General features: G+C 36.6%; 1 protein-coding gene across 1 annotated transcript in view; it reads left to right on the top strand.

Annotated features, from left to right (window-relative positions):
* Positions 1-25,283, top strand: part of CAMSAP2 (calmodulin regulated spectrin-associated protein family, member 2) — a 154,573-nt gene that overhangs the window by 113,393 nt on the left and 15,897 nt on the right. The window contains exons 4-12 of the mRNA XM_006892113.1: positions 1,953-1,985; positions 5,454-5,595; positions 6,367-6,506; positions 13,316-13,409; positions 16,561-16,651; positions 18,193-18,199; positions 21,891-21,966; positions 22,259-22,328; positions 22,697-24,899. Coding sequence (XP_006892175.1) covers positions 1,953-1,985; positions 5,454-5,595; positions 6,367-6,506; positions 13,316-13,409; positions 16,561-16,651; positions 18,193-18,199; positions 21,891-21,966; positions 22,259-22,328; positions 22,697-24,899 — 2,856 coding nt within the window. The remainder of the gene's footprint in view (positions 1-1,952; positions 1,986-5,453; positions 5,596-6,366; positions 6,507-13,315; positions 13,410-16,560; positions 16,652-18,192; positions 18,200-21,890; positions 21,967-22,258; positions 22,329-22,696; positions 24,900-25,283) is intronic.

The following is a 25,283-nucleotide window of genomic DNA, read 5'->3' as shown; positions in this document are numbered from 1 at the left end:
TAGCAATTTTTCAGATCGGTGCTCCTGAATGTACCACAGTTTCTCAATCCTTTCAATTGTAGTTGGGCATTTGGATTGTTCCCATATCCTTGCAATTGCAAGTAACGCTGTTATGAACATTGTCCATTTGTGCCTCAGTTCTGTTTTCCTCGTGGTATATTCCTAGCAGTGGATTAGCTGGGTTATATGGAATTTCTATTTTCAGCTCTTTGAGAAAATGTCAAACTGCCTTCCAAAATGGTTGTTCCATTTTAAAATCACACCAACACTATATGAGAGTTCCTCTCTCTCCACATCTTCTCTAACATTCATTACTTGCTGTCTTGTTAAACTTTGCTACTGCTACTGGGGTAAGATGCTATCTCATTATGGTTTTTATTTACATCTTTCTTACAGTCAGTGATTTTGAGCATTTCTTCATATGTCTGTTGGCCAGATCCATGGGGGAGAGGGGGATGAGGATGGACAAGGGAGGAAGTCATAGGTTCACACAGTTTGGTGGGTGGAGGGAAGGAGGTAAAGGATATGGGAAAGATCTGGCAGAATCAAAAAACGGGGTAATGGTAAGCTTAGTTCAACGACAGTTAATTTTACAAAACACAGTTGAATGGGAATGATTGTATGAAACATAATGTGAATGAAGGATAGTATCAAACATATATTAATTTTGTATGCATAACAATATAAAATAAAAATTGGGGGAGGGGAAAAGAGCAGAGATGGGATAAGATAGATGCCAAGACACCTGGAGATTTCTAAGGACCGGGAAGCAGAAGCTGAAGTGACAGAGCTGGCAATGAGAAAGCCTTATCAAATTTTAGCAAATTGGGTCTTCCAGAGAATTTTAACTTAACAGCCTTCTAAACTGTGAGAAAGTAAGTTTCTGTTTGGTAAAGCCATCCACTTGTGTTATTTTTCTTTTATCAGCACTAGATAACTAGAAACCTTCACATATTTCCAGTGACATCTTGCTTTCTGATCCTTTTCTTTCATTTGCTATGACTGTTATAACAGCACATACTAAGAACTTTGCATTTACTAAAAAATGCAGTAAAAAATATTGAGACTCTTCTTGATACACTAAGAGTGTCTTCAAAATAGCATTTATTAGAAGTTGCTATTTTTCTGATTAAGAGGTTTTTTTTAATTCTTAAAATTACTTGCCTCTTATTTTCCAAATAATATTATTTTCATTATTAACTTCTGTAGGACAGCTTTCATTGTGAAAGTTTAATATGAAAGGTAGAAATTTATTCAAGACTGCCAGAAATAGAGTCACAAATTATTAGTTCATATTGTCTGAAATTAGAGATTTATTATATTTATTTGTTTTTAAAGAAGGAAAATTACATTATTTGGGATATCATTAGGTAATAAAATGAATAACATTACTTTCTATTTCTCTAAGTAGCTACTATAAAAATCTTCACTGGCAAGAATTGTCATCTAGTACCTTCCCCTTACACATACGCCTCCCCTAAATGTTTGGAAGACGTTAACATTTTATTAAATTCTACTATGTTGCTGTTTGTTTTATTCTTGCACTTAATGAAACAATTCTTTGTGGAAAGCATATTGTGATTTTGACTTTTGATGTCTAAGATGTGCACTGTTTGTTTACAAGTCTTGCTCTACAGTGTTTCCATTCTCATATGATATAGACATATTTTTAACTATGTGACTCCCAAACCCACGATTAAGCCAGCCTATCCAGGTAACTGAAATTAATTTCTCTGTGTAGAGAGAAAATAATGATGGACAGCATGTGGTCATTATCTTTAGTAATATTTTTTTTAATCTTTAGTAATATTTATACCTTTTAACTAAACTATTAAAATTTATTAAAACTTGAAACTATCGGAAACTTTACTACAACTATTGACTGAAAATCATTCTGATGACTTTTCCCTTTCCCTTTTCCTTTCCCTTTTTTCCTGCTGCTTTCTCTGAAGTCTCCTTCTAAATGGTTTTGGAAACTGGTTCCAGTAAGTTTGCTCAACTTTTTTGATTTGCTATCCAGAACTGTAAACATAGAGTTGTACTATTGATGCCTTGCTTGTGTAGTCACTTACATAGAGTCTATTAGTCACTCCATGGGACTTGTGTTTTACGGTCATTGACAATAGTATAAAATAGAAAAATTAAAATCTAGCCAAAGGTTGGTTGATAAGTGATTTTTTACACTAATTCATGAGTTAAGCATCTCTTTGCTAATCTTGCCAATACGCTCAAACTATCAGTCAGGAAGGAGATAAAATTCTTAATCTGTTTTCTCATTAGTTTGTAATCATTTTAGTAAAAGTGACTCTTAATTACATGTGTAAACTATTGGTATTTCAAAATGGTTTTTGACAAAAAAAATTCCTTTTCAGCTGAGTTGTAGAGAATCATTTTTATGGATTATAAATGTTACTGGTTTCCCCTGCGTCCTAACTTTTGGATCTAAACTCTGATTTGACTTGAAAGGTTGATTTTTCAATCTTTTCAAGATTAAATCCACACATATTTTACATAGTCTAGAATGAAAATATGACTTAGAAATACACAAAACTGTTGAAATATAGAAATATGCTATTAAAGTATGCTGCTGTTGTTGTTGTTGTTATTGTTATGTTCCATCAAGTTGCCTGTGACTCACAGCAACTCTGTTTACATAAGCTCTAAACCCTGCCCTATCTTGAATCCCATTTCTCCTGTCACTGAGTCAATCCATTTCATCCAGGGTCTTCCTCTCTTGTACTGTCCCTCTCCAAGGATTGGTCCCTCCTGACCACATGCCCAAAGTATGTGAGACAGAGCTTAAAAATCCTAGCCTCCAAAAAGCAAAAGAACTAGCCATATAACATTTATGAACTGCCGATAAACTTTGTGAAAGTTGGGGGGGGGAAACCCTCTCAATATTTAGTGTTGTTTTACTTGATGTATCTTCTAAAGTACAGAATAGGAAAATGTTTAGGCATGTCACTAATAATTCTCTGATTGTCTAGAAATAGAGACTTTTTTCCCTTTTTTAAAAAAATTAATTTCAATGAACATCTGCAGAGATTTTGGACTTCCATTCATTCATTGTTGCACTTTTCTCCCCAACCACCCCACCCCCACCCCCAGTTCGCTCCTCAAAAAGCAAAAGAAAAACTCTTTCATTGGTATACAATCCCCACCCCCCGCACACCGCCACCCTTACTCCAAGTATACTCCACTCTGCAACCCTTATTCTGAACTCTTATGATAATCATAATGCCCTAAAATATATTACCTTTAAACTATTCTCTCCCTCATCCGCTTCTGTTAAAGCTGTGTGTGTACGTGCCTTATACAGAATTATTACTTGGCAAAGACCTAGTGAATAAATGACTTGATTTGGTCCTTTGTTTTGTGACCATGGGTACTCATCTCAGTCTATTTGGGTTTACAGACTGAAAACAAACTAGTCCTAGACAAGATCTAGTCAGAGTACAGCCCTATTTAGGATTTCCTAATAGACAAAGTATTTGTTTCTAGATAGCCGAAGAAAAGAGTGTAAAGATCTAGAGCAGTGCTTACAAAATGTGAGGAAAGTAGCTGGCGGCCAGAGATACTACATAATAGGTTGATTTCTTTTTTCCTTCTTTCCTCTTGCTCCTTTTTTTCTTTTTTTTTATTTTTTAACTGCCTCTTATTAGCACAGTGAAGGAATTTTGTAATCGGGATGGGCGTATCAGAGACAGTGCGATTGGCACAGGACAGAGTTGAGTTTAGGGCTGTTGTGCATAGGGTCGCTATGAGTCGCAAACGACTCGACGGCACACAACTACAACAACATTATTTTAACATTAGTAAGAAATAAAGAATCTATATATCTAAGTTTGAGTGGGAGGGTGTGTGTGTAAGAGACACAAAGACTACAGATACTATCTCTGAGTTAGGAATGTTCTATTAGATGCAGATATTAGCCTTCACTGATTTAATAGGAAAAAACTGAAAACCTTGAAGAGGAAATATGTTTATGTATCTTGTGCTAGGGTAGCCAGTCACACACACACATACACACATGCGCACGTGTGCGCAAAATATTAATAATAATAAAATTTTTAAAAAGCAACTTTTGAGAATGATTCCATGATAGCAGCATCAGAGTTAAATTCTGTTTTACTTAGGGTCAGAATGAGTTGGAACCACCACCAACAACAACGCTTTTAGATTGTTGTTGACACTAACACTTTTTGACAACAACAAGGAGTACTATTTAAGTATGTATAACCTATTTAGTAATAAAGTTTGCTATTAGTTCTGTACGCCATCATTATTTAGCATTATTTTTCTTGGCTTCAAGAGAGCTTATATGCAATAGCTAGCTAGCATTTAGCAATTGCTGTCCATATACATAGCACTTTATGTCCATCATTTCATTTAATCCTCCGGTAATTCATTACACTTCCTTTTCTAGATGAGAAAATGAGAGTTTAAATATTTTCCGAATATCTCAGGGCTAATGTGTGTGAGAGAATGTGGCTGATGTGTGGCTTAGTAGTAAGGAACTATCCTGCTAACACAAAGCTGGTGGTTGTTGTTATGTGCCATTGGGTCGCCTGCGACTCATATCCACCAGCAGCTCAATGGAAGAATGATGGCCAGTCAACTTCTCTGTGATTCACTGCTTCACTACCTCTGAAAAACTCTTTGGAGGATCAGTTGTGAGTCTGTTTCAACTCTGTGGCACATTAGCAGCACCAATATATGACACAGTCAGGATTCACACTTGGTGAGTCTGATTCAAGAAGCAGTGGTTGTTTGGTAGCTAAAGCAGTTAGCTGCATCCCAAAAGACCTGCTGTACAAATCTACTGGCTGGTCCTCAGAAAAAAAAAAAAAGATACATATACAACCTTCGAAACCCTCTAATGGCACATAACAAAACAAGTCGGATTCAAAAGCTTCTTTCCTTAATTGTTTGTTTCAACATTAAAATTATAAACCATGATATCTTGATGAGATTGTCTCCGTCTATAAAAGTATTGTTTCTTCTTATTGCTAGGTGTCTTTTAGAGGTGGTACCGTGTTGAGTCCCTGAGTTTTGATAACTCCCCTCAGTAATTCTTTTTGCATAGTATTCTTGCTCTTTCTGTAGAATTTTGAATCTTTCTGTATACAAACTTTACATTTAAATTAAGCCTAAATTAAGCCTAACATTAAATGGGTTTTATTTGCAAAAGAACAGAACTGATGATTTGGATACCAAGTGTTCAGAAATCTGTTTTGTGATACTTCATGTTTTAAGTTTTTAAACTAAATTCTGTTTCATGTAAATTAGCAATATAATAATGTAGCTTTGAAACCATCTCATTGCAGTGTATTTCACGTTAGGTAATTTCTAGTGGTTTGAATAGTTCTTGATTTTTTAAACTTTCATGTTTCTATCTGCAATTTTTCTTATATACACTATCGAGTACTTATTTCATCTCTTTTATATTGTAGGCTCGTTATAGGAAGGAACAAACATTACTTAAGCAACTGCCTTGCATTCCATTGGTAGAAAATTTATTAAAGGATGGTACAGATGGCTGTGCTTTAGCTGCTCTTATTCATTTTTACTGTCCTGATGTTGTCAGACTAGAAGGTAAGTATTCTGTTGATATATTGAGGCCATAGATGTACAACAGCACTAAACTCTGCTCTGTCCTGTGCCAATCTCACTGTTTCTGACACTCCCATCCCGATTAACCCAGTCACTGAATCAATCCACCTCATATAGGGCCTTCCCCTCCTGCGCTGTCCCTCCACCCTACCAAGCATTATGTCTCTCTCCAAGGACCGGTCCCTCCTTACAACATGTCCAAAGTATGTTAGTCGGAGCCTCAGAAAGGGTTTGACCCTTTCCAGGATGAATCTATTTGTTTTCCTAGCAGTCCGTGGTACCCTCAGTACTCTTCTCCAGCACCACAGCTCAAAGGCATCAATTCTCCTATCCTCCTTAGTCATTGTCCAACTCTCTGATGCATAATAAGTGATTGCAAAGACCATGGCCTGTATCAGATGCACCTTAGTCTCCAGAGAGACACCATTGTTCCTCACTACTTTGGAGAGGTCCCTAACTGCAGACTTTCCCATAGCAATACGTCTTTTAATCTCCATAGATAGAGGGTAACAAATACTTAAAACCGTATTTAATCGGTAAAGAAAACTTTTTTAAAAAGTACGTTTATGTATAAATCTTAAAAGATGTTGAGAAAAGTAAGGTGGATTTCTGTTTCTTGCTATGTAACAAGTGTGTTAATACATGTACATGTGTTTAACAGGTTGTGCATGTTTGTATATTTGTATAAAATCACTAATTAAAAAGTAGTTATATAATATTACCAGTTTAACCTTGCTCTTTTTCTGTTTGAAGATATTTGCTTAAAAGAAACTATGTCTTTGGCTGATAGCCTATATAATCTGCAACTTATCCAAGAGTTTTGCCAAGAATACCTGAACCAGTGTTGCCATTTCACCCTTGAAGATATGCTCTATGCTGCTTCATCCATAAAGGTATCTTCCTTTACTTTGTTAAAGTTTATTGGGAAAAGATTTAATTAGATACATAAATGACCTACTCATCTTAAGTTTACAATTATATCAATCAAAAGAGATTTAAAAAATTTTGTGGGTTTTTAAATAAGTTTTTCTACTAACTTTATTTTGTTTGTTTATGTTGGGGTTTTTGGTTTGTTTTGAGGTGTTTTATTTTCCTTGAATTTGTATTGGTTTGCATGCGATCATTCATATGCACCATGTTTTGTTCATATTGGTTTACTTATAAAGTTTGTATACTTTTTTTCCCAAACTATTCTTCATTCAATCAATTCAGTGTTTCATACAGTCATTCCCATGCGTTATGTTTTGGAAAATAAATCACCATTGGACTATGCTCAAAAATACTCTGTCTTTTTAGGTCTCCAACAGATCTTTCTCATTTCCTTTACCCCCTCCCTCCACCCATCAAATAGTGCAACCCTATAATTTCACCCCTACCCATCCTCACCCCTCTTCTCCCACCCCTTAACTCCTTGAGTCTCCATAGATATATTTTCCTAGTTGTCTTTCTATTTTTACAATAATGGTCTTATGCAGCATTTGTTCTTATGAAACTGAATTTACTCAGCATAATGCTCTCGAGTCTCTCCCAAGTAGTAATTTTTGACATCATTGCTCCCAAGTACTGAATAGTATTCCATTGTATGAATGTACTACAACTTCTCAATCCATTCATTTGTGGTTGGACATTTGAATTGTTTCCCTGTTCTTATGATGGTGAATAATGCTGATAGGAACATTGGTGTACAGTTCTCCATTTGTGTCTCAGTGGGAGGCCTACTAGCACTCTCTGACCTTAAAACCTACTATACAACAGTAGTAAGAAAACGGCATGGTACTGTTACTTCTGTTTCTGTCTTCAAATCTTTTTTATTTCTCAGATCTGTCATTTGGTATATAGATGTTAACCAAGGTTATGTCTTCTTGATGAATTGTGCCTTTAATTGTTACATAGTACCCTTCCTTATTTTTTGTGGTAGTTTTCATCCTGAAGTCTATTTTATCAGAGATAGTATTGGCACGCCTGCTTTTTAGTGGATGCATCTGTTACTCTTTTTCTGTTAATGTAAATCATTCATGTCAAGTGTGAACAGGCCAGGTTGCTGTGTTTTCTTTTTATGTTGTTGCTGGTTACTTTGATCCAGCCACTTGCTTTTGCACTGAGTAAAAGGACTTCCCTTAGTATTTCTTGTAAAGTTGGTCTTGTTTTCCTGAGTTCCTTAGGTTTCTGCTTTTCTGCAAATGACGTTATTTCTCTGTCACATTTGATGGATAGTTTTGCTGGGTACAGGGTCCTCTGCAGACAGCTGTTTTCTTTCATTTGAAATTTATTTTTGTAATTTTCTTTTTAAAATACACTACTAGCTACAGATTTCTTTTACAGTACAAAACCAGATTTAAAGTTATAGTGCAAAATTGATCTTGTCCAGATTGATTGTTGTCTAGATTTTGAGAAGATGGAAGATGGTGTAATATATATTTCTGAACCATAGATAACCCTGGTGGCATAATGTGTAACTTGTTGAGTTACTAACTTAAAGATAAGGGGTTTGAATCCCCCAGGTGATCTTTAACCATATTCACCATGTTTGCTTTCACATTTTGTTTTAAAAAAAATAGTCAACATTTCACATGGGCGTCATTTTCTTAATTTTAAATGGACTATACCTTATTTTTACATTGATGTTAATATTATAGAGAATAATCACAAGTAGACTTCTCAAAATTCTGTTTCAGTACTTTATTGACTTTATTTTTAACACTTAATGGATTATTTAATATTCTTTATGTAACGGCTACTTTAGTAAATTAGATTGTGTGAGACATTAATATAAAGTGAAGAAAAACTTTGTAATGAATCATAAAAACTAACTGTATAAATTTTGAACTGCCTTTTAACTTGTAGTGTAATTATGGATATTAAAAATTTTGATATCTTTCAATTTTTCATTCCCCCAAAAAAACCCTCCCCCAGAGAAGCTACTGTCCTAGAGTTGAGTCTGATTCTTAGTAACCCTCTGTCAGATTTCTAAGGCTTTAAATCTTAAAGAGAAAACTTGCCTCATCTTCCTCCCAAGGGGCTTCTCAATGATTTGATCCTTTGACCTTTTGACTAATAGCCTAGCATGGAATATACAATGCCACCAGGACTCCTTAAGAAGAAAAGACAACTTGAAATAGTAAACAGTTTGTTTGATGCCCAAGATTTCTTTTTCCAATTACATGAGAAGAGGTAGTTCCATAGCTATAGTAAATGTTTTGGTAAATCATAAGAAAGTGATTTTGCAAATAACTGGGTACATCTTTCATTTAATTCAGAATGTTAGAATTTGTATGCAACTACTCTAAATCGCCAAAGTGTTGCATGTGCATCATTAGAACAAAGTTCTAATTAAGTCATTGTGTGACTTAATTAAGAAAAAGTTAAAAAAAAACGAAAAGAAAGGCAATATTGAACAGATTTGCCAACAAAATGAAAAATGACAGAAATTGTAGATTATTACAACTTTAGAACACTTCAGAGTTCATGCTAATGCTTGATAGGTATTTAGTGAAAGCCTCTTATATACAGGCACTGTGCTCAGACTGGATAATTTATTCACTTATCAGCAAATATTTGCTGAATGTCTTCACCTGCCAAACACTGTTCTTAGTTCTGAAGACAGAACAGTGAATAAGAGAGACCTCGAACTAACCAACCAAAAGATTCCTGTACTAATGCTGTTTACTTTCCTGAAAGACTGCCATGGTTAGCAAAAGAAGACATATTTATAAGCAAATAATGACAATACAGTGCTCAGTGGACATATGAACTATATATAATGCAAGCATGAAAGAGGTACAGGTCATTTTGGACACTCACTGATAGTAAGCCTTAGGCATTGTTTATTGCTGTTCTTTAAAGAAATATTTATTGGGAATTTATCAGTGTTGCAATAAACCAATGAATGAAACCGACAGTCCTGTAGGGAAGACAAACACATGTGTCCCAATCATATCTACTTCTTTTTGTTTGTTTGTTTTTGTTTTCTTTTTATTTTAATAATTTTAATGAACATTTACAGAGATTTTGGATTTCCATTCATTCATTGCTGTACTTCTCTCCCTGCCCAGCCGACCCCCCCCCTTCACTCCTCTCTTTGAAAAGTAAAAGAAAAACTCCCTCCCTGGTATACAGTCCCCCCGCACCCCTCCCCTCCCACTGCCCCAAGTACATTCCACTATGCAACCTTAATTGTGGACTCTTGTGATAACCATAATACCCTATCATGCATCGCTTTTAAATTATTCTCTCCCTCATCTGTTTCAGTGCATTATATACAGTTTTTCTCAGTCTTACCCCAACCCTGATATCAGTCCCATTTTACAGCAGTGGCACCATACAGTATTTGTCCTTTTGTGACTGAGATATTTCACTCAGCATAATGTCCCCCAGGCTTACCAATTTTTAATAATATTGCTTGAGTTCCTTGTTTTTCAATGCAGTGCAGTATTCCATTGTGTGAGTATACTACAGCTTCTCTATCCATTCGTTTGTTGATGGGCACCTGGGTTGTTTCCAACTCCTTGCTGTTGTGAACAAAGCCACGATAAACATGGGTGTGCATACATCTGCTTGGATGTCAGTTATGGTCTCTTTGGGATATATTCCCAGTAGTGGAATTGCTGGGTCAAATGGTATCTCTATTTGCAACTTTCTGAGAAAGTGCCATACCGCCTTCCACAGTGGTTGCACCATTTTACACTCCCACCAACAGTGAATAAGGGTTCCAGTCTCTCCACAACCTCGCCAGCATTTGTTGCTTGCTGTTCTGTTAAATTTTGCTATTCTGACTGGGGTGAGATGATACCTCATAGTTGTTTTGATTTGCATCTCTCTTAGAGCTAGGGATTTTGACCATTTCTTCATGTGCTTGTTGGCCATCTGAATGTCTTCTTTAAGCTGCTAGCACAACAGGACCGAGTGGCTCACAGTCACAAAACTCTATGCCTCTTACATACCTATCTAATGTTTACAACCTCTGTTTGAAGGCTTTAGAGATAACTGAGCTTTTGATAGAAATTTCCCCCCTAAATCTATATGAGAAGAATACTTTCCATATTAATCTTAATCTTAATGCTGGAATAAGGATTTTTTTAAAAAAATTTTTTATTTTACTGACCCTTTGTGGCAGAACACAATGTAATAATGCCATCTTGGTTATCTTACCAAGATCTTTATGCATGCATTTCCTGTCCGTGCAGTTATTAAGTGTGTTTATCCAGCAGATATAGTCAGCATTTATTTAGCTGCACTAACAGAGTGCAGCCTGACAACAGTATTTTAAAAATAATATACTTTTACTTGAGAAAAAGTATACTATAAAAGTAAATATAAAGGGGAATTACTAATTATCTTCCTCTAGGAAAGGATGGGCATTCTTCTCCCATGCAGTGTACTGCCTCTAAAAACCCACCGACAGGTCAGCTATGAGTCAATTCTGCACACAACAGCAGTAGTCTACTGAGAGTAGTACCTATGAGGGCCGCCTTCTTGCGTTCTGCTCTTTTTTATTGTTGTTAACATGCACATATCTCCATTCATTTATCTTTATTCAGTAAATATTTATTGAACATCTGTTAAGTACCAGAGACCATCTGGTGGTATGTGTAGTCCATTGCTCTGCTAACCTCAAGGTCAGCAGTTTGAATTCCTCAGCTGCTCTTAAGGAAAAAGATTAGCATTTACCTCTTATTTACATTTATTTACAAGATTTACATTTATTCATGCTGCTTTCAACTTCCCACATGGCTGACCCTCTTACATGTCTAATTAACATATCAAAACTATAATTCACAGTTTTCTCCACTATCACTAGTAGCCTATTCATCTCAGTTTTTCCAAGTAAATGATACCATCAGTTGCTTAAGAAAACAAAAACCTACAAGTCACCTTTGATTTTTCTGTTTCCTTCATTTCCCACACATACTAGTCTTCTGGAACTATCAGGCAAGAGATGAACACTTGAGAGCTTAAATAAGGTGCAAAGTTGAGAAAGTACATGTACATTTTATTATATATGAATTTTAAAATAGAAAATATAGAATGTAGTAGAAATGTGCTTTTGAGGATCCCTACTGACCTTTTTTTCCTTTTAAGACATTTTTAAAATTTCTTCATATTAAAATAGAAAAAGTAAATGGCACTATTGACTTAACTAAATTTTCAAAATAAAGTCTACATATTTTAAAATTAATCCAAAATTACCATAATGATCTAGAGCTTTTATGTGATCTAGAGCCTGAGTTACTGTTGAGCTTAACATGGACAGGCAAATATATCTTACTTATACATCAAATTATTTTTTAGAGAAATTCTAGAGATTTAGGTAAAGCTTAATAATCTTTTTAAAATAACTCTTCAGAGTGTCAGAGTCTTGAAGACTTGTTTAAACTATTGGTATTTACTGTGGAAGAAAAGCCCCTTACACATTATCTCAAAATGTTACCAGTTATATTATTATTCTGGTACTTTGTTGCTGTTGTTGTTATGTGCCATTGAGTCACCTGCAACTTTTAGCACGTACAACAGCCCTAAGCGACGTACAACAGCCCTAAACCCTGCTCTATTCCTTGACAATCTTACCGTCTCCAACACACCTATCCCCATTACCCCAGTGACAGAATCAATCCATCACATCGAGGGTCTTCCTCTCTTGTGTTGTCCTTCCACCCTCCCAAACGTGACATCCCTCTCCAAGGATTGGTCGGTCCCTCCTTGAATCATGTCCAAAGTATGTCAGACGGAGCTTCAGAATCCTTGCCTCCAAGTAGCATCCTGGCTTCACCCTCTCCAGGACAAACTTGTTTGTTCTAGGAGTTCATGATATATTAAGTACTCTTTTTTCCAGCACCAAAGACTCTCCTTCTATCATCCCTAGTCATTGTTCAGTTCTCTGATGCATAGCAAGTAATTGCAAAGACCATGGCCTGTATCAGGCGCACCTTAATCTCCAGGCTGACATCGTTCCTTCTCAATACCTGGGAAAGGTCTCTGACAGCAGGCTTTCCCACTGTGATTCCTGGCTGCTGGTACCTAGAGTGTTGATTGTAGAGCCAAGCAAACTGAAGCTGTGAACAATCTCAATCTCTTCACCATCTGTTATGATGCTACCAGTCGGCCCAGTGGTGAGACTCTGTTTTCTTGATGTTGAGCTTCAATCTATATTGAAAGATTCAGTCCTTGAACTTTTGCAGCAAGCACATCAGGTCCTCCTCAGTTTCAGCAAGCAGGGTTGTGTCATCTGCCTGATGTGGATTGTTGATGAGTCTACCTCCAATCCTGATGCCACATTTCTCCTCATAGAGCCTTGCCTCCCAGATAATCTGTTCTGCCATATAGATTGAAAAGATACGGAGCTAGGACACATCTTTGACGCTCACCCTTCTCAATTTTGAACCATGCAGTGTTTCCTTGCTCTATTTTGACAACTGCCTCCTGGTTTAAATATAAGTTTCACATAAGCACAATCATGTGTTCTGGTACTAGTGGGGGAAAAAATCAATAAAGAGGTTGCAAATAAATGTTACCATATTTAATAGTATATAATGTTTTATTTAATAAAACTAATGTTCTGGCCCAGGTTTTAATAGCCTCTAGTTTGTATACCCAGTAACGAGTGCATAGTATTTCAAAGGTAGAGCAGGATAAAATTCTTTTTATTCTTTTTTTATAGTCCAGTTTGCCTAATTTAGATTTTTCTTTTCTCAATTTTCTTTTATAGAGTAATTATTTGGTGTTCATGGCAGAACTCTTCTGGTGGTTTGAAGTTGTGAAGCCATCGTTTGTACAGCCTCGTGTCGTTCGTCCACAAGGAGGTAATCACTTTTTAAAAATATCTTTTTTTTCTATAACCAGATGAATAAATTGATGAATGGAACCTTCTCAGAATCAAATCCCTATGAACATCCAAAAACTTCTCCAGCAGGATAAAAAGAGAAGCCACAGATTGGGAAAAAATATTTGGTAATGACATGGCTGACAAGGGACTTATATCTAGAATTTATAAAATACTTGTGCACCACAACAAGGTAAAGGTAAATAACCCAGTTGAAAAATGGGCACAGGATATGAACAGACACTTCACCAAAGAAATTCATATGCCCAACAAATACACGAAAAAATGTTCAAAATCCCTAGCTCTAAGAGAGATGCAAATAAAAAATAACAATGAGATATCATCTCACCCCAGTAAGACTAGCAAAATTTAACAGAACAGTAAACCTCAAATGCTGGTGAGGTTGTGGAGAAACTGGAACCCTTATTCACTGTTGGTGGGAGTGTAAAATGGTGTGGCCACTAGGGAAGGCTAGATGGTGCTTTCTCAAAACGTTACAAATAGAAATGCCATTTGACCCAGCAATTCCAGTTACCCTAAAGAAACCATAAATGCCACCCAAGCAGCTATATGCACAGCCATATTTATTGTGGCTTTGTTTGCAGTAGCAAAAAGCTGGAAACAACCCAAGTGCCCATCAACAAGTGAATGGATAGAGAAGCAAGCTATGGTATATTCACACAATGGAATACTATGCTGCATTGTAAACCAAGGAACTCATGCAATATTATTCAAAATGGGTGAGCCTAGAGGACATTATGCTGAGTGAAATATCTCAGTTACAAAAGGACAACTGTTTCGTAGGGCCACTGTTGTAAAACGAGACTGACATCAGGGTTGAGGGAAGACAGAAAAGGAGGAGAGGAATGATGTGTATTGCATTGAAACAGTTGAGGGAGAGAGCTGTTTAAAAGGGACATATGAATGGGCATTCTTGTCATTACAAAAGTCCAGAGTGAAGGCTGCATAGTGGAGTGGACTTGAGGGAAGGGATTGCATAACAATGAAAGAGTTTTTCTTTTCAAGAAGAGTGAATTGGGGGGAGAGGTGAAGGAAAGGGAGAAAAAGAGTAACAATGAATGACTGGAAACCCTAAGTCTCTGTAAACTTTCATTAAAATTAAAAATATATATATTCCTAAAAAAAAAATACTTTTTTCTGTGTTAGTGAGTGTTTATACAGATGTTTATTTACTCATTCAACAATTTCAACACAAGTTGTTCAGCAACTTGATTACATTCTTCACATTGCATGAACATTCTTATTATTTCCATTGTATTTGCCTTTTCCATTCATCTAATTTCCCTGCACTCATTTTCATCTTTATTCAGAAAGGATCAGTAATCATTTGGTATCATATAAGAGATTTGGCAACCAACATTTTAAATTTTAAATGTAAATAGAAAAACATTTCAAGAGGGGAAACCTATCATTGTTTTAGGTTTCAATTCTTCTCCTTGATTCTGAATATTTTATATATTGTAAGCCATTGAATTCTCTAGTACAGACTGATGATTTATATAGGAAAGGAAATAAAGAGAATAACTGAATTTGAAGGCTTAACATGAGAAATTTTAGTTTAGACTTCTTACACACTTTGTTTTCTTTACATCTTTCACCCTCATCTTGAGTTGTTCCTCTTGGATTCTGAGGTTCCACAGTTCCCAAATCATAACTTGCTTTTTAAAATTTGGCCTTAAGCCATGTAAAATTATATACAAATATGTGTGTGTGTGTGCATGCGTGCGTGTAAGAAAGAGGGAAAGACCAAAATGTAGTAAGTTTATGATTATTAGAACATCATGATCTACTGATGGTACCTAACTAGAATAAAATTAATTAAGAATAAAATCCATTGAGGTCAAGTTGATTCCAGCTGATGGTGACACTCGGTATTAGAGAGCAGAACAGCTCCGTAGGATTTTCTTTGCTGTAATCCTTACGGAATTTGATTGCTAGGCCTTTCTTCTCTGGATAAATAAGTAAATTACTATTAAAATCCCTAAATATATATAAAGAAAAAAAATCTTAACTTTTCTCTATTTCATATGGTAAAATTTTAATTGGTTTGCATTATAAACCAGATGCTTATTTTCCTAGGGAAGGAAAAACTTATCTAGATAAAACTATAAGCTAAGCCCTACTAGAGAACTTCACTCCCACATAACTTAGTTATTTCTACCCCTCTAAGTGACACAAAACATGATTATTATGCATCCCAGCTACTTTAGCTGCTTTCCTTAGCTCCAAATTTTGCTATTCTAATCACTAGAATCACTTTATTCTACTTCTGTCCCAAAAAGGAAGGGAAAGGCCTCAAGTGGTAGGAGAAAATATCACCAAGGAGAAACATCATTCCAGTGATTAGCTGACATCAGGCAGCCTATTAAATCTCAGGCAAAACTCAGAAATATGTGATAATGAATATTTAATCTCTTCTGGTGTTTCTAAGCTGCTTTTGGCCGATCATGAGTACTGAGTCATTATATAACAGAATACCTAGAAAGACGTTACAATCCTACTCTAAGGCAATTAAAGAACATAAGATGTCTTTAATAATAATCCTAACCAATATTTTTACAATTTTTTTATAATTTAGCATAGAATTTTCTCATAATATTTAATATGTGAGCCCTCTATTCAGACTGGCTGTTGCCATAGAGCTCAAAGTAAGTGTAGTTTTTCTCCAAAGTTATTCCAGAAAGCTAAACTCTTATCAGTAGATTTAATGATTCTCCAATGAAATACTATCTCTGCATTAATTACCAAAATGCCAACTATTTCATTAAAAAGGCAGAGATGACCATACACAGTTGAAATTCTATGGCAGCTTTAGCAAAATGAAATACATTTCTTTTTATTGAAAACATACTTATTTTATAGTATGCCTTTTCCCTAATTAGCCTTGATAGAATATTCTTCATTTATAGCGACAATATTTCAGGCAGAATTTTTTTTAAAAATTAATGTTTTGAAGTATTTAAAATCATAACTTTTTATATTTTATAATTTAGTAAGTAGCACAGGATTTTGAGATTCTGTTTTAATCATTTACTTATGTTTTAGAAATCTTTAACTAATATTGCATCCATTCTAAGCATAAAATTTTTAAACTTCATCTCTTGCTCTAGCTGAACCTGCAAGAGATATGCCTTCAGCTCCTGTGTTGAATGCTGCCAAAAGGAATGCCATGAGTAGTTCTTACAGTTCAGACTTCACAAGGTAAGTCCAGTATAACTCCATTCTCACTATTTTCATATATCTCACTCATATGATCAAGCTAAAATGTTATTACATTAGATAAAAAGTGTTTTATTTCAGTTGTATGTTGAACTGAATTGATTTTTATTAGATTACTTTTTAAACGTTAGTGTAATTGGAAATTATAATGAAATTAATATTTCATAAATAAGCTTTTATGAACCATACTGAAATTGGGAAAATATCTTCTAAGGTCCAAAAAGCTACCTTAAAATCACACTTTTGCTGTTAATTTTTTCTTCTGTTTATCTTGTTTGTAATTGAGAACTGGCTATATGATATGTAGTTCTTGGGCCTTGGAGGGAAATTGAAAATTTTTGTTTGGGTTTAAACATTTTTTTAAATGCTCTTTCAAAATTTTTCAGATATTTCTCTTACTATTTTTTGAGGGTTTTTTTTCCTCATTACTTTTGTTATTATTGAGAATCACAGCAAAGTACTTACTATAATACTGAATCTTTATCTAGTGTTTTAGTCCTTAATATTAGGAACTGAACTGAATGCAAAGTTAAAATTTCCTACTATATAATACCGGAATCTCACCAGTCTGTGCCAGGAAGTTTGGAAGGGCTGGCCAACTGATTATAAAAGATCTATATTGGTTCTCATTCCTAAGAAAAGTGATAACAACAGAATGTGGAAATTATTGAACAATATCATTACTATCAAATGCAAGTGAAATATTGTTGAATTGACGGGTTCAAGGTGACTATAGCAGAGGCTCTGGCAACAGGAATATTATTGCTGGTGTTATGTTTGCTGAAAGCAAAAAACAAAAATCAGAAGAATGTCTTATTTGTGTTTTATTGACAATGCAAAGGCATTTATTTGACTGTGAATCATAACTATAGCTAACTTTGAGAAGAATGGAAATTCCAGAATACTTAATTATGTTATGCCGGGAAGCTGTTGTGCAAACAGAGCAAGGGAACACTGCATAGTTTAAAATAAAAATAGCTGTGCTTCAGGGTCTATCCTGTCTCCATATCTATTCAGTCTGTATGCTGAGCAATCATTAGAGAAGCAGGACTTTACGAAGAAGAGTGTGGCATCAGGATGAGGGGCAGGTTTGACAACAACCTGCATTATGCAGATGACACAGCCTTACTTTCTGAAAATGAGGAGGAGCACCTGAAGGGCTTGCTGCAGAGGACCAGGGACTGCAGCCTTCAGTATGGATTGCATCTCAACATTAAGAAAATTAAAATCTTCACCTCTGGACCAGAAAGTAGTATCATGATAAAGTAAGAAAAGATTGAAATTGTCTACAGTTTCATCTTGCTTGGATCTGTAGTTCACACACTTGGTGCCAGCAGTCAGGAGACTGGGATACCTACAGCCTTGGGGAAAGTCAGCTCTCAGGGACCTTTCTAAAGTCCTGAAGAATATTGGTGCCAGTTTAAAGACTAAGATATGCCTGATGCAAGCCACAGTCTTTCCAGTCACCCACCATGCCTCTAAGAACGGGACAGTGGATAAAGAGAAGAATTGAGGCATTTGAGTTTTGGTGTTGAAGAATACTAAATATCCTATGGGCTACCCACAGAAGAGACAGGTCTTAGAGACAGTGCAATCAGAGTGTTCCTTGCAGGCAAAGATGGTGAAGCTTCATCTCACATATTTTGAACATGTCCTTAGGAGAGTGTATTCCTTGGAGAGGAACGTCATGGCTTGGAAAAGTGGAAGGGGGGAAGTGAAGGAGGGGGAAGACCCTCAATAAGATGGATTGATAACCATTTCTGCAGCAGTGAGCTCGTGTGTCAAGGATGATGGAGATGGTATAGGATAGGACAGAGTTCAGATTTGTTGTTCGTAGGGTCTCTTTGAGTAGTACTCGACTCCATTCAAGGCACTGAATAACAACAGCCTCATCAGAATAATCTGGCCAGTTATGTAATAAGGACAATAGTTTGTTTAGAAATGTTTCTCTTGGGTCCATCTATCTCTACTCACCCCTACTGAAATCTTATAAGAAATTTTTCAGTGTATATTTATTTAAATTCAACTCAATACCAAATTGGAACCAACTCAAATCTTCAGAGAGTTTTTAGGAGACTCTCAATCACACAGGAGATTGTCCATCTTTTTCCCTGAGGAGCCACTTGTGGATTTAAACCACCAGAGAGGTGCACTAATGATTGAAACTCAAGCAGTAACAGCCCTTGCCAGACTCCTCACCTTTGTAGGGCTTCTAACCTGTATGAATTTTCTAATATTTATAAAGTATTTGCCACAAAGTAGAGATATGTCTTGGAGAGGGTACAGCTGGAGTGCTCTTTGGAGGCAAAAATGATGAGACTTTGCTTTGCCTCATATACTTTGAACATTTGCTAGGCAGGCCTGTACCTTGGAGAATGGCATGGTGCTGGGAAGGGTGGAGGGTTGGCAAAGGAGGGAAAGTCCCTCATCCAAGTGGATTGATACAGTGAATGCTGCAATGGGTACTTGTGTGTTATGAAATGTGAGGATGGCGCAGGGTCAGATCTTTTGTTCTTGGGGTCCCTATGATTCATACTTGACTGCATAGTACCTAACAACAAGAAAGGTTTTCCCTCTTTCATGTCTGATTTGTTACTATGAATCTTTTTACTGCGTCTGCCCTCTGACTTGCTACTATGAATCTTTCTGCTGTGTGAGGCAAGTTTTCTATCCCTGTAACTACCCTTGAGTTTTACTACCAAGAGGTAGGTTAGAATATTGCTCATCTAAAAGCATCTCTGTATTATTTGCCCATGGAAAACTTATTTTCTACATTGTAATATTTTCTCAGTGCTTTCATGAGTTCTCCAAATATTCAGACATTTCCTTCTCTGAAAATATGGAGAACACTCAAATGGTCTAGGTTTTCAGCTTTCCATTATTTAATTATTTAAATTTCTGAAACTTTGCACTTGAGACTTTCTGGAAATCTGAGTGGACAGCCTTCTAAATTGCTGACTCTGGAAAATGCCTTAATTTCTGCCTCATGAGAGACTTACCACCTTTCTCTCTCTGAGATACATAAATGGTTAGCTTTTCCCATTTTCCCTAGCATGTTGTTACGTGACATCCAGATGCGTGCAACTTATAGCGACCCTATGTACAACAGCTCTGAAACCTGCCTTCTCCTGAGCCAATCTCACTGACTCCCAACACATCTAATCCCATTGCCCCAGTTATCGTGTCAGTCCATCTTGTCTGGAGTCTTTCTTTCCTGCTCTGTCCTTCCACCCTTCCAAGCATGATTTCCTTCTCGCAGGTCTGCTTCCTTCTGGCCATGTGCCCAAAGTATGTGAGATGGAGCTTCAAAATATTTGTCTCCAAGGAGAAGCTTGGTTTCACCCTCTCCAAGACAGACCTATTTGTTTTATTGGCAGTCCATGGTATGTTCAGAACTCTTCTCCAGCACCAGAACCCAAAGGCATTACTATTCCTGTCATCGTAAGTCATCGTCAAGCTCTCTGAGGCATAGCAAAGACCATGGATCAGGGCTTTGGGTCAGGCGCACCCTAGTCTCTAGACTGACATCATTGTTCCTCGGCACTCCAGAGAGGTCCCTGACAGCAGACTTGCCCAGTGCAATTCTTCTTTTGCTTTCCTAACTACTGGTGCCAAGAGTTTAGGTGGTAGAGCCGAGCAAACTGTAATTGTTAACAACCTCAGTCACTTCTCCTCTATAATGGTGCTTCCAGTTGGCCCAGCGGTGAGAATCTTTGTTTTCTTGATGTTAAGCTGCAATCCATATTGAAGACTACAGCACATGCTTCAGATCTTCCTCAGTTTCAGCAAGCAAGGTTGTATGCATAATGCAGGTTGTAGCATAGCAGCTTTTCTTCATAACCCATGTATATGTCTAAATACTTTTTTTTGAAGAATCTTTAGTTTATAGTCATTCTGGGTTCCTAGTAACCTTTTCATATCTGTAGTCCTCTCATATGACCTCATTGTAGAACTTTTTGAGGGAGGATTCAGGAATTTATTCTTAGGAATACTGTAGTGACATCTTCAAATATTGGATTACCCAGATAATCATTTTACAAGAAAGGAACAACAAATGAAGAAGACAGGCAGAGATAAAGACTTTTCCGACAGCTAGTCTACATCCTTGGATAGAGTTGACCAGAATCCTCAATGTTAACGTATAAGTGAGGCAGTTATCAGATCTTTATAACACTTCGGACATTATTTAGGAAAGAAAATAGAGCACATTTTGCTGTCTTGTTTGTATCTAAGTTATAATGAGATGTTACCTGTCATCAAAGAACTGAAGAGAGCAGAAACTGAGAATGGCTTTCAAGGAAGGGGTTATAGAAACACACACAACAGGGGAGCAGTAAGAGAATTCTCTAATAGTTTTGGTAAGGGAGCTTACAAACACAACTAAGACAGAGTGTGGTAGGCAGCTCAGAAGGAAAAGGTCTACTTACAGAAACAGATGAACATTTACCCTGGACAGAGTGATGTTATGCAAATTCTTAAGTAGTGTTGCTCTGAGAAACTCATAAATTACGCTTTAATCAAATAAATAGTGTGGATATGGTGTTACAATTTACCCTTGAATTCTTGGATTGATTTATTGTCTCAGTTTATGTTAGCCAAAAGATAGTGGGGTTCTACAAACTATTTTTCCCTAGTTGAGGTGGGCAAGTTAAATTCCTTCACCTGACTACAAGGTGAAGAGGCATAAACAAATTTATAACTTAGAAAAATAAAGAGAAGAACGTTTGATCCAGGCTGAATGTCACTATCATTTGATAGACTCACTAGTGCCCTACATTAATTGGAATAGGGTAGAATTAAAGAAGTTGCAAGAAATCTTCTTGTCTATAAAGGCATTGAGGACTTGAGAGTATAGTGTGTTAGTCTTGTGAAAACATTGTATATAAAAAAGAGACAGGTCCTAGAATAGGGCTGCTACCAGAATTTATTACATCTGTGGGAATTTTGGGTTGGGGGGTTTTTTCCTTTATTTGAAATGAAAATATACCAGATCTCATCTCACAAAGGCATTGTAATATATATGAAAATACTTCACACTTTTTGGCTAAAAGATATAAAATAAATAGAAATGCATACATGATCATAGCCATTGCTTTAAACAATATACTTACCAGTTTGATTCTTAAAAAAAAAATTAGAAAGATAATTAGAAAATGATAATATTGTATTTATGGGATAAAATACATTCTTAACGTCTCAATTTCTTTTCCATGGCAGTGAGGAAGGAGCTGCATACCCACAGTCTCATCATCTGCCTTCTAGATATTCACGCCCCCAGGCTCATTCTTCAGCAGCAGGTATTGTATTTACAGGCACCTAGAAAAGTGTTTTAAAAAGACTTTAACTGAGAATTATTTTAAAAAATACATGAAGAAAAATAGTCTGTTTTTCAAAAAAGTGCCTATTGGGTTGGTGCTAAGAGTGTAATCTACTTTCCTGCACCACTTTTCCTAGTAAATAGTAAGTAATTCTCCAAATGTATCCACTTGCTTTTCAATACTGTTAATGAATCCTTAAGTATATGAGATGTTAAGTTGCTGTAAGTTAAAAATGTTCAAAGTTTTACAACTTTTTCTTTTTCATGTATAGGAGGAATCAGAAGGTCTTCATCTATGTCCTATGTTGATAGCTTCATAGGAACATGGCCCAAAGAGAAGAGGTAAGCAAAGGGAATACCTTTAGGATGTTTACTTTACCAAGTAATGCTAACTTTATCTCTCCTCACCCTGCCAACCTGTTCTTTTTTTGGGGTGTGAATGAGATTGCTATGTCTAGATGTTCCATTAGTATCTGAATTTGAAAAGACTCCATAGAATGATAGTTCCAAGTCAAGCAGGCTAAATTTAAGAAGTAGCTAGAAAGCTCTAACTTCCCTTTCGGACAGTATGATTAAATGATATGAGACGGACAGTATGATTAAATGATATGAGAAAGAAAAGAGAGAAAGTTTTAAATTAATTGTTGTTTAATGTTATCAAGAATTTCCATTTTAAAAAATTACTTAAGGACTTTCATTTCTTTTTTTAGATCATCAGTGCATGGAGTTTCATTTGATATTTCTTTTGATAAAGAAAATAGTGTACCAAAATCTGCTCCAAACAGAGGAATTACTCGTTCTATTAGTAATGAAGGACTTACTCTGAATAACAATCGTGCATCTAAACATATTAGAAAAAATTTGTCCTTCAAGCCAGTAAATGGAGAAGAGGAAGCAGAAAGCATTGAAGAAGAACTTAATGTAGACCCTCATGGTGACCTCAAATCTTATGTGCCCCTTAATACAAATGAACTAAATTCTAACGAGAATATTCATTATAAGCTTCCAAATGGAGCTTTGCAAAATAGAGTCCTTCTCGATGAGTTTGGCAATCAGATCTTAACACCAAGTATTGAAGAAGCATTACAAATAATTCATGATACTGACAAGTCTCCACACACACCTCAGCCAGACCAAATTGCTAATGGCTTCTTTCTTCATAGCCAAGAAATGACTATCCTAAATTCAAATATCAAGCTAACTCAATCCAGCCCTGATAACGTATCTGATACGAAAGGTGCCTTGAGTCCCGTAACTGACAATACCGAAGTAGACACTGGAATTCATGTTCCTTCAGAAGATATTCCTGAAACCATGGATGAGGATTCTTCTTTGAGAGATTATACTGTCAGTTTGGACTCCGACATGGACGATGCGTCTAAATTTCTTCAGGATTATGATATGAGAACCAGCAATGCCAGAGAGGTTTTGAGTCCTTGTCCAAGTACAGTAAGTACTAAGTCTCAGCCAGGCAGCAGTGCTTCTTCTAGTTCTGGGGTTAAAATGACCAGCTTTGCTGAACAGAAATTCAGGAAACTGAATCACACTGACGGAAAGAGCAGTGGAAGCAGCTCTCAGAAAACTACGCCAGAGGGTTCAGAACTTAACATTCCACATGTGGTTGCTTGGGCACAAATTCCAGAAGAAACCAGCCTTCCACAAGGACGGGATACTACCCAGCTCTTGGCTTCTGAAATGGTGCACCTTAGGATGAAGCTCGAAGAGAAACGGCGTGCTATAGAAGCCCAGAAGAAGAAAATGGAAGCTGCTTTTACAAAACAGAGGCAGAAAATGGGAAGGACAGCATTCCTGACTGTGGTGAAAAAAAAAGGAGATGGGATTTCTCCTCTTCGAGAGGAAGCAGCTGGTGCAGAAGATGAGAAAGTATATACCGATCGTGCCAAAGAAAAGGAGCCACAGAAAGCTAATGGGCAAAGAAGCAAGTCTCTGGCTGATATAAAAGAAAGCATGGAGAATCCTCCAGGCAAATGGCTCAAGTCTCCCACCACGCCTGTGGATCCTGAGAAGCAGTGGAACCTGGCAAGCCCCACAGAAGAAACTCTGAATGAAGGAGAGATTTTAGAGTACACAAAATCCATTGAAAAGTTAAATTCATCTCTGCATTTTCTCCAACAAGAAATGCAACGCTTGTCACTTCAGCAGGAAATGTTAATGCAGATGAGAGAGCAACAGTCCTGGGTGATTTCCCCTCCACAGCCCTCTCCACAGAAACAGCTGAGGGATTTTAAACCTTCCAGGCAGGCGGGTTCATCATCTTCCGCTGCACCGTTCTCCTCAGACTCCCCTCGCCCTGCTCATCCATCTCCACAGCCTTCTAACAGGAAGAGCTCATCTTTTTCTATTAAAAATCAAAGGACTCCTAGGCCAAATGACTTAAAAATAACACCTTTGAATCGAACCTTGACACCTCCTCGGTCTGTGGATAGTCTTCCTCGATTAAGGAGGTTTTCCCCAAGTCAGGTTCCTATTCAGACGAGGTCTTTTGTATGTTTTGGAGACGATGGAGAACCTCAGTTGAAGGAAACCAAGCCAAAAGAGGACATTAAAAAGGAGGAATTGGAATCCAAGGAAACTTTGGAACAGCATGAACAGAATCCGGACGAAAAGGAGATAAAACCTTTGGAGTCCACAGTGTCTGAAGTTCTGTCCCAGCCTATCACAGAGACTGTTTGTCTAACGCCAAATGAGGACCAACTCAGTCAGCTCACAGAACCACCCCCAAAACTCATTTTCCCAACTCCAGCACCGAAAAATGTTAATCTGATTGAAGTTTCCCTGTCAGATTTGAAACCTCTTGAAAAGGCTGATGTATCTGTTGAAAAATATGATGGAGAAAGTGATAAGGAACAATTTGATGATGACCAGAAAGTATGCTGTGGATTCTTTTTTAAGGTAATCCTAATTTGTTTAGTTATGTGTATACTCATTAGAAGGAGATGTTTATGGTGTTTTTCCCCCCTTGTATTTTCAGTGATAGTTACATTAACTTGTAATTTCTTAGAGACATTGGTTACATTTTCAAAATTCTTTAACATTCCCATGAATTCCCTTTTAGGTGTTTTCTTTCAAAAATGTGGTTTCCCTGCCTTCTTAACCTTTTCACCGTTGCCTTAGAGAAATTGAGCATCTGGCCTCCACACGTGAATTTTTTTTAAAAAATTATTACATTTTATTAGTTTTAATGAACATTTACAGAGATTTTGGGTTTTCATTCATTCATTGTTGCACTATTTTCTCTACCCTCCTCCCCAGTTCGTTCTTCCTTCCCCCCCCACC

The sequence above is a fragment of the Elephantulus edwardii genome, unplaced genomic scaffold (genome assembly GCF_000299155.1).
Source record: "Elephantulus edwardii isolate Elephantulus edwardi_28Jun2011 unplaced genomic scaffold, EleEdw1.0 scaffold00110, whole genome shotgun sequence".
NCBI classification, from domain to species: Eukaryota; Metazoa; Chordata; class Mammalia; order Macroscelidea; family Macroscelididae; genus Elephantulus; species Elephantulus edwardii.
This window is presented reverse-complemented; position numbering and strand designations above follow the sequence as displayed.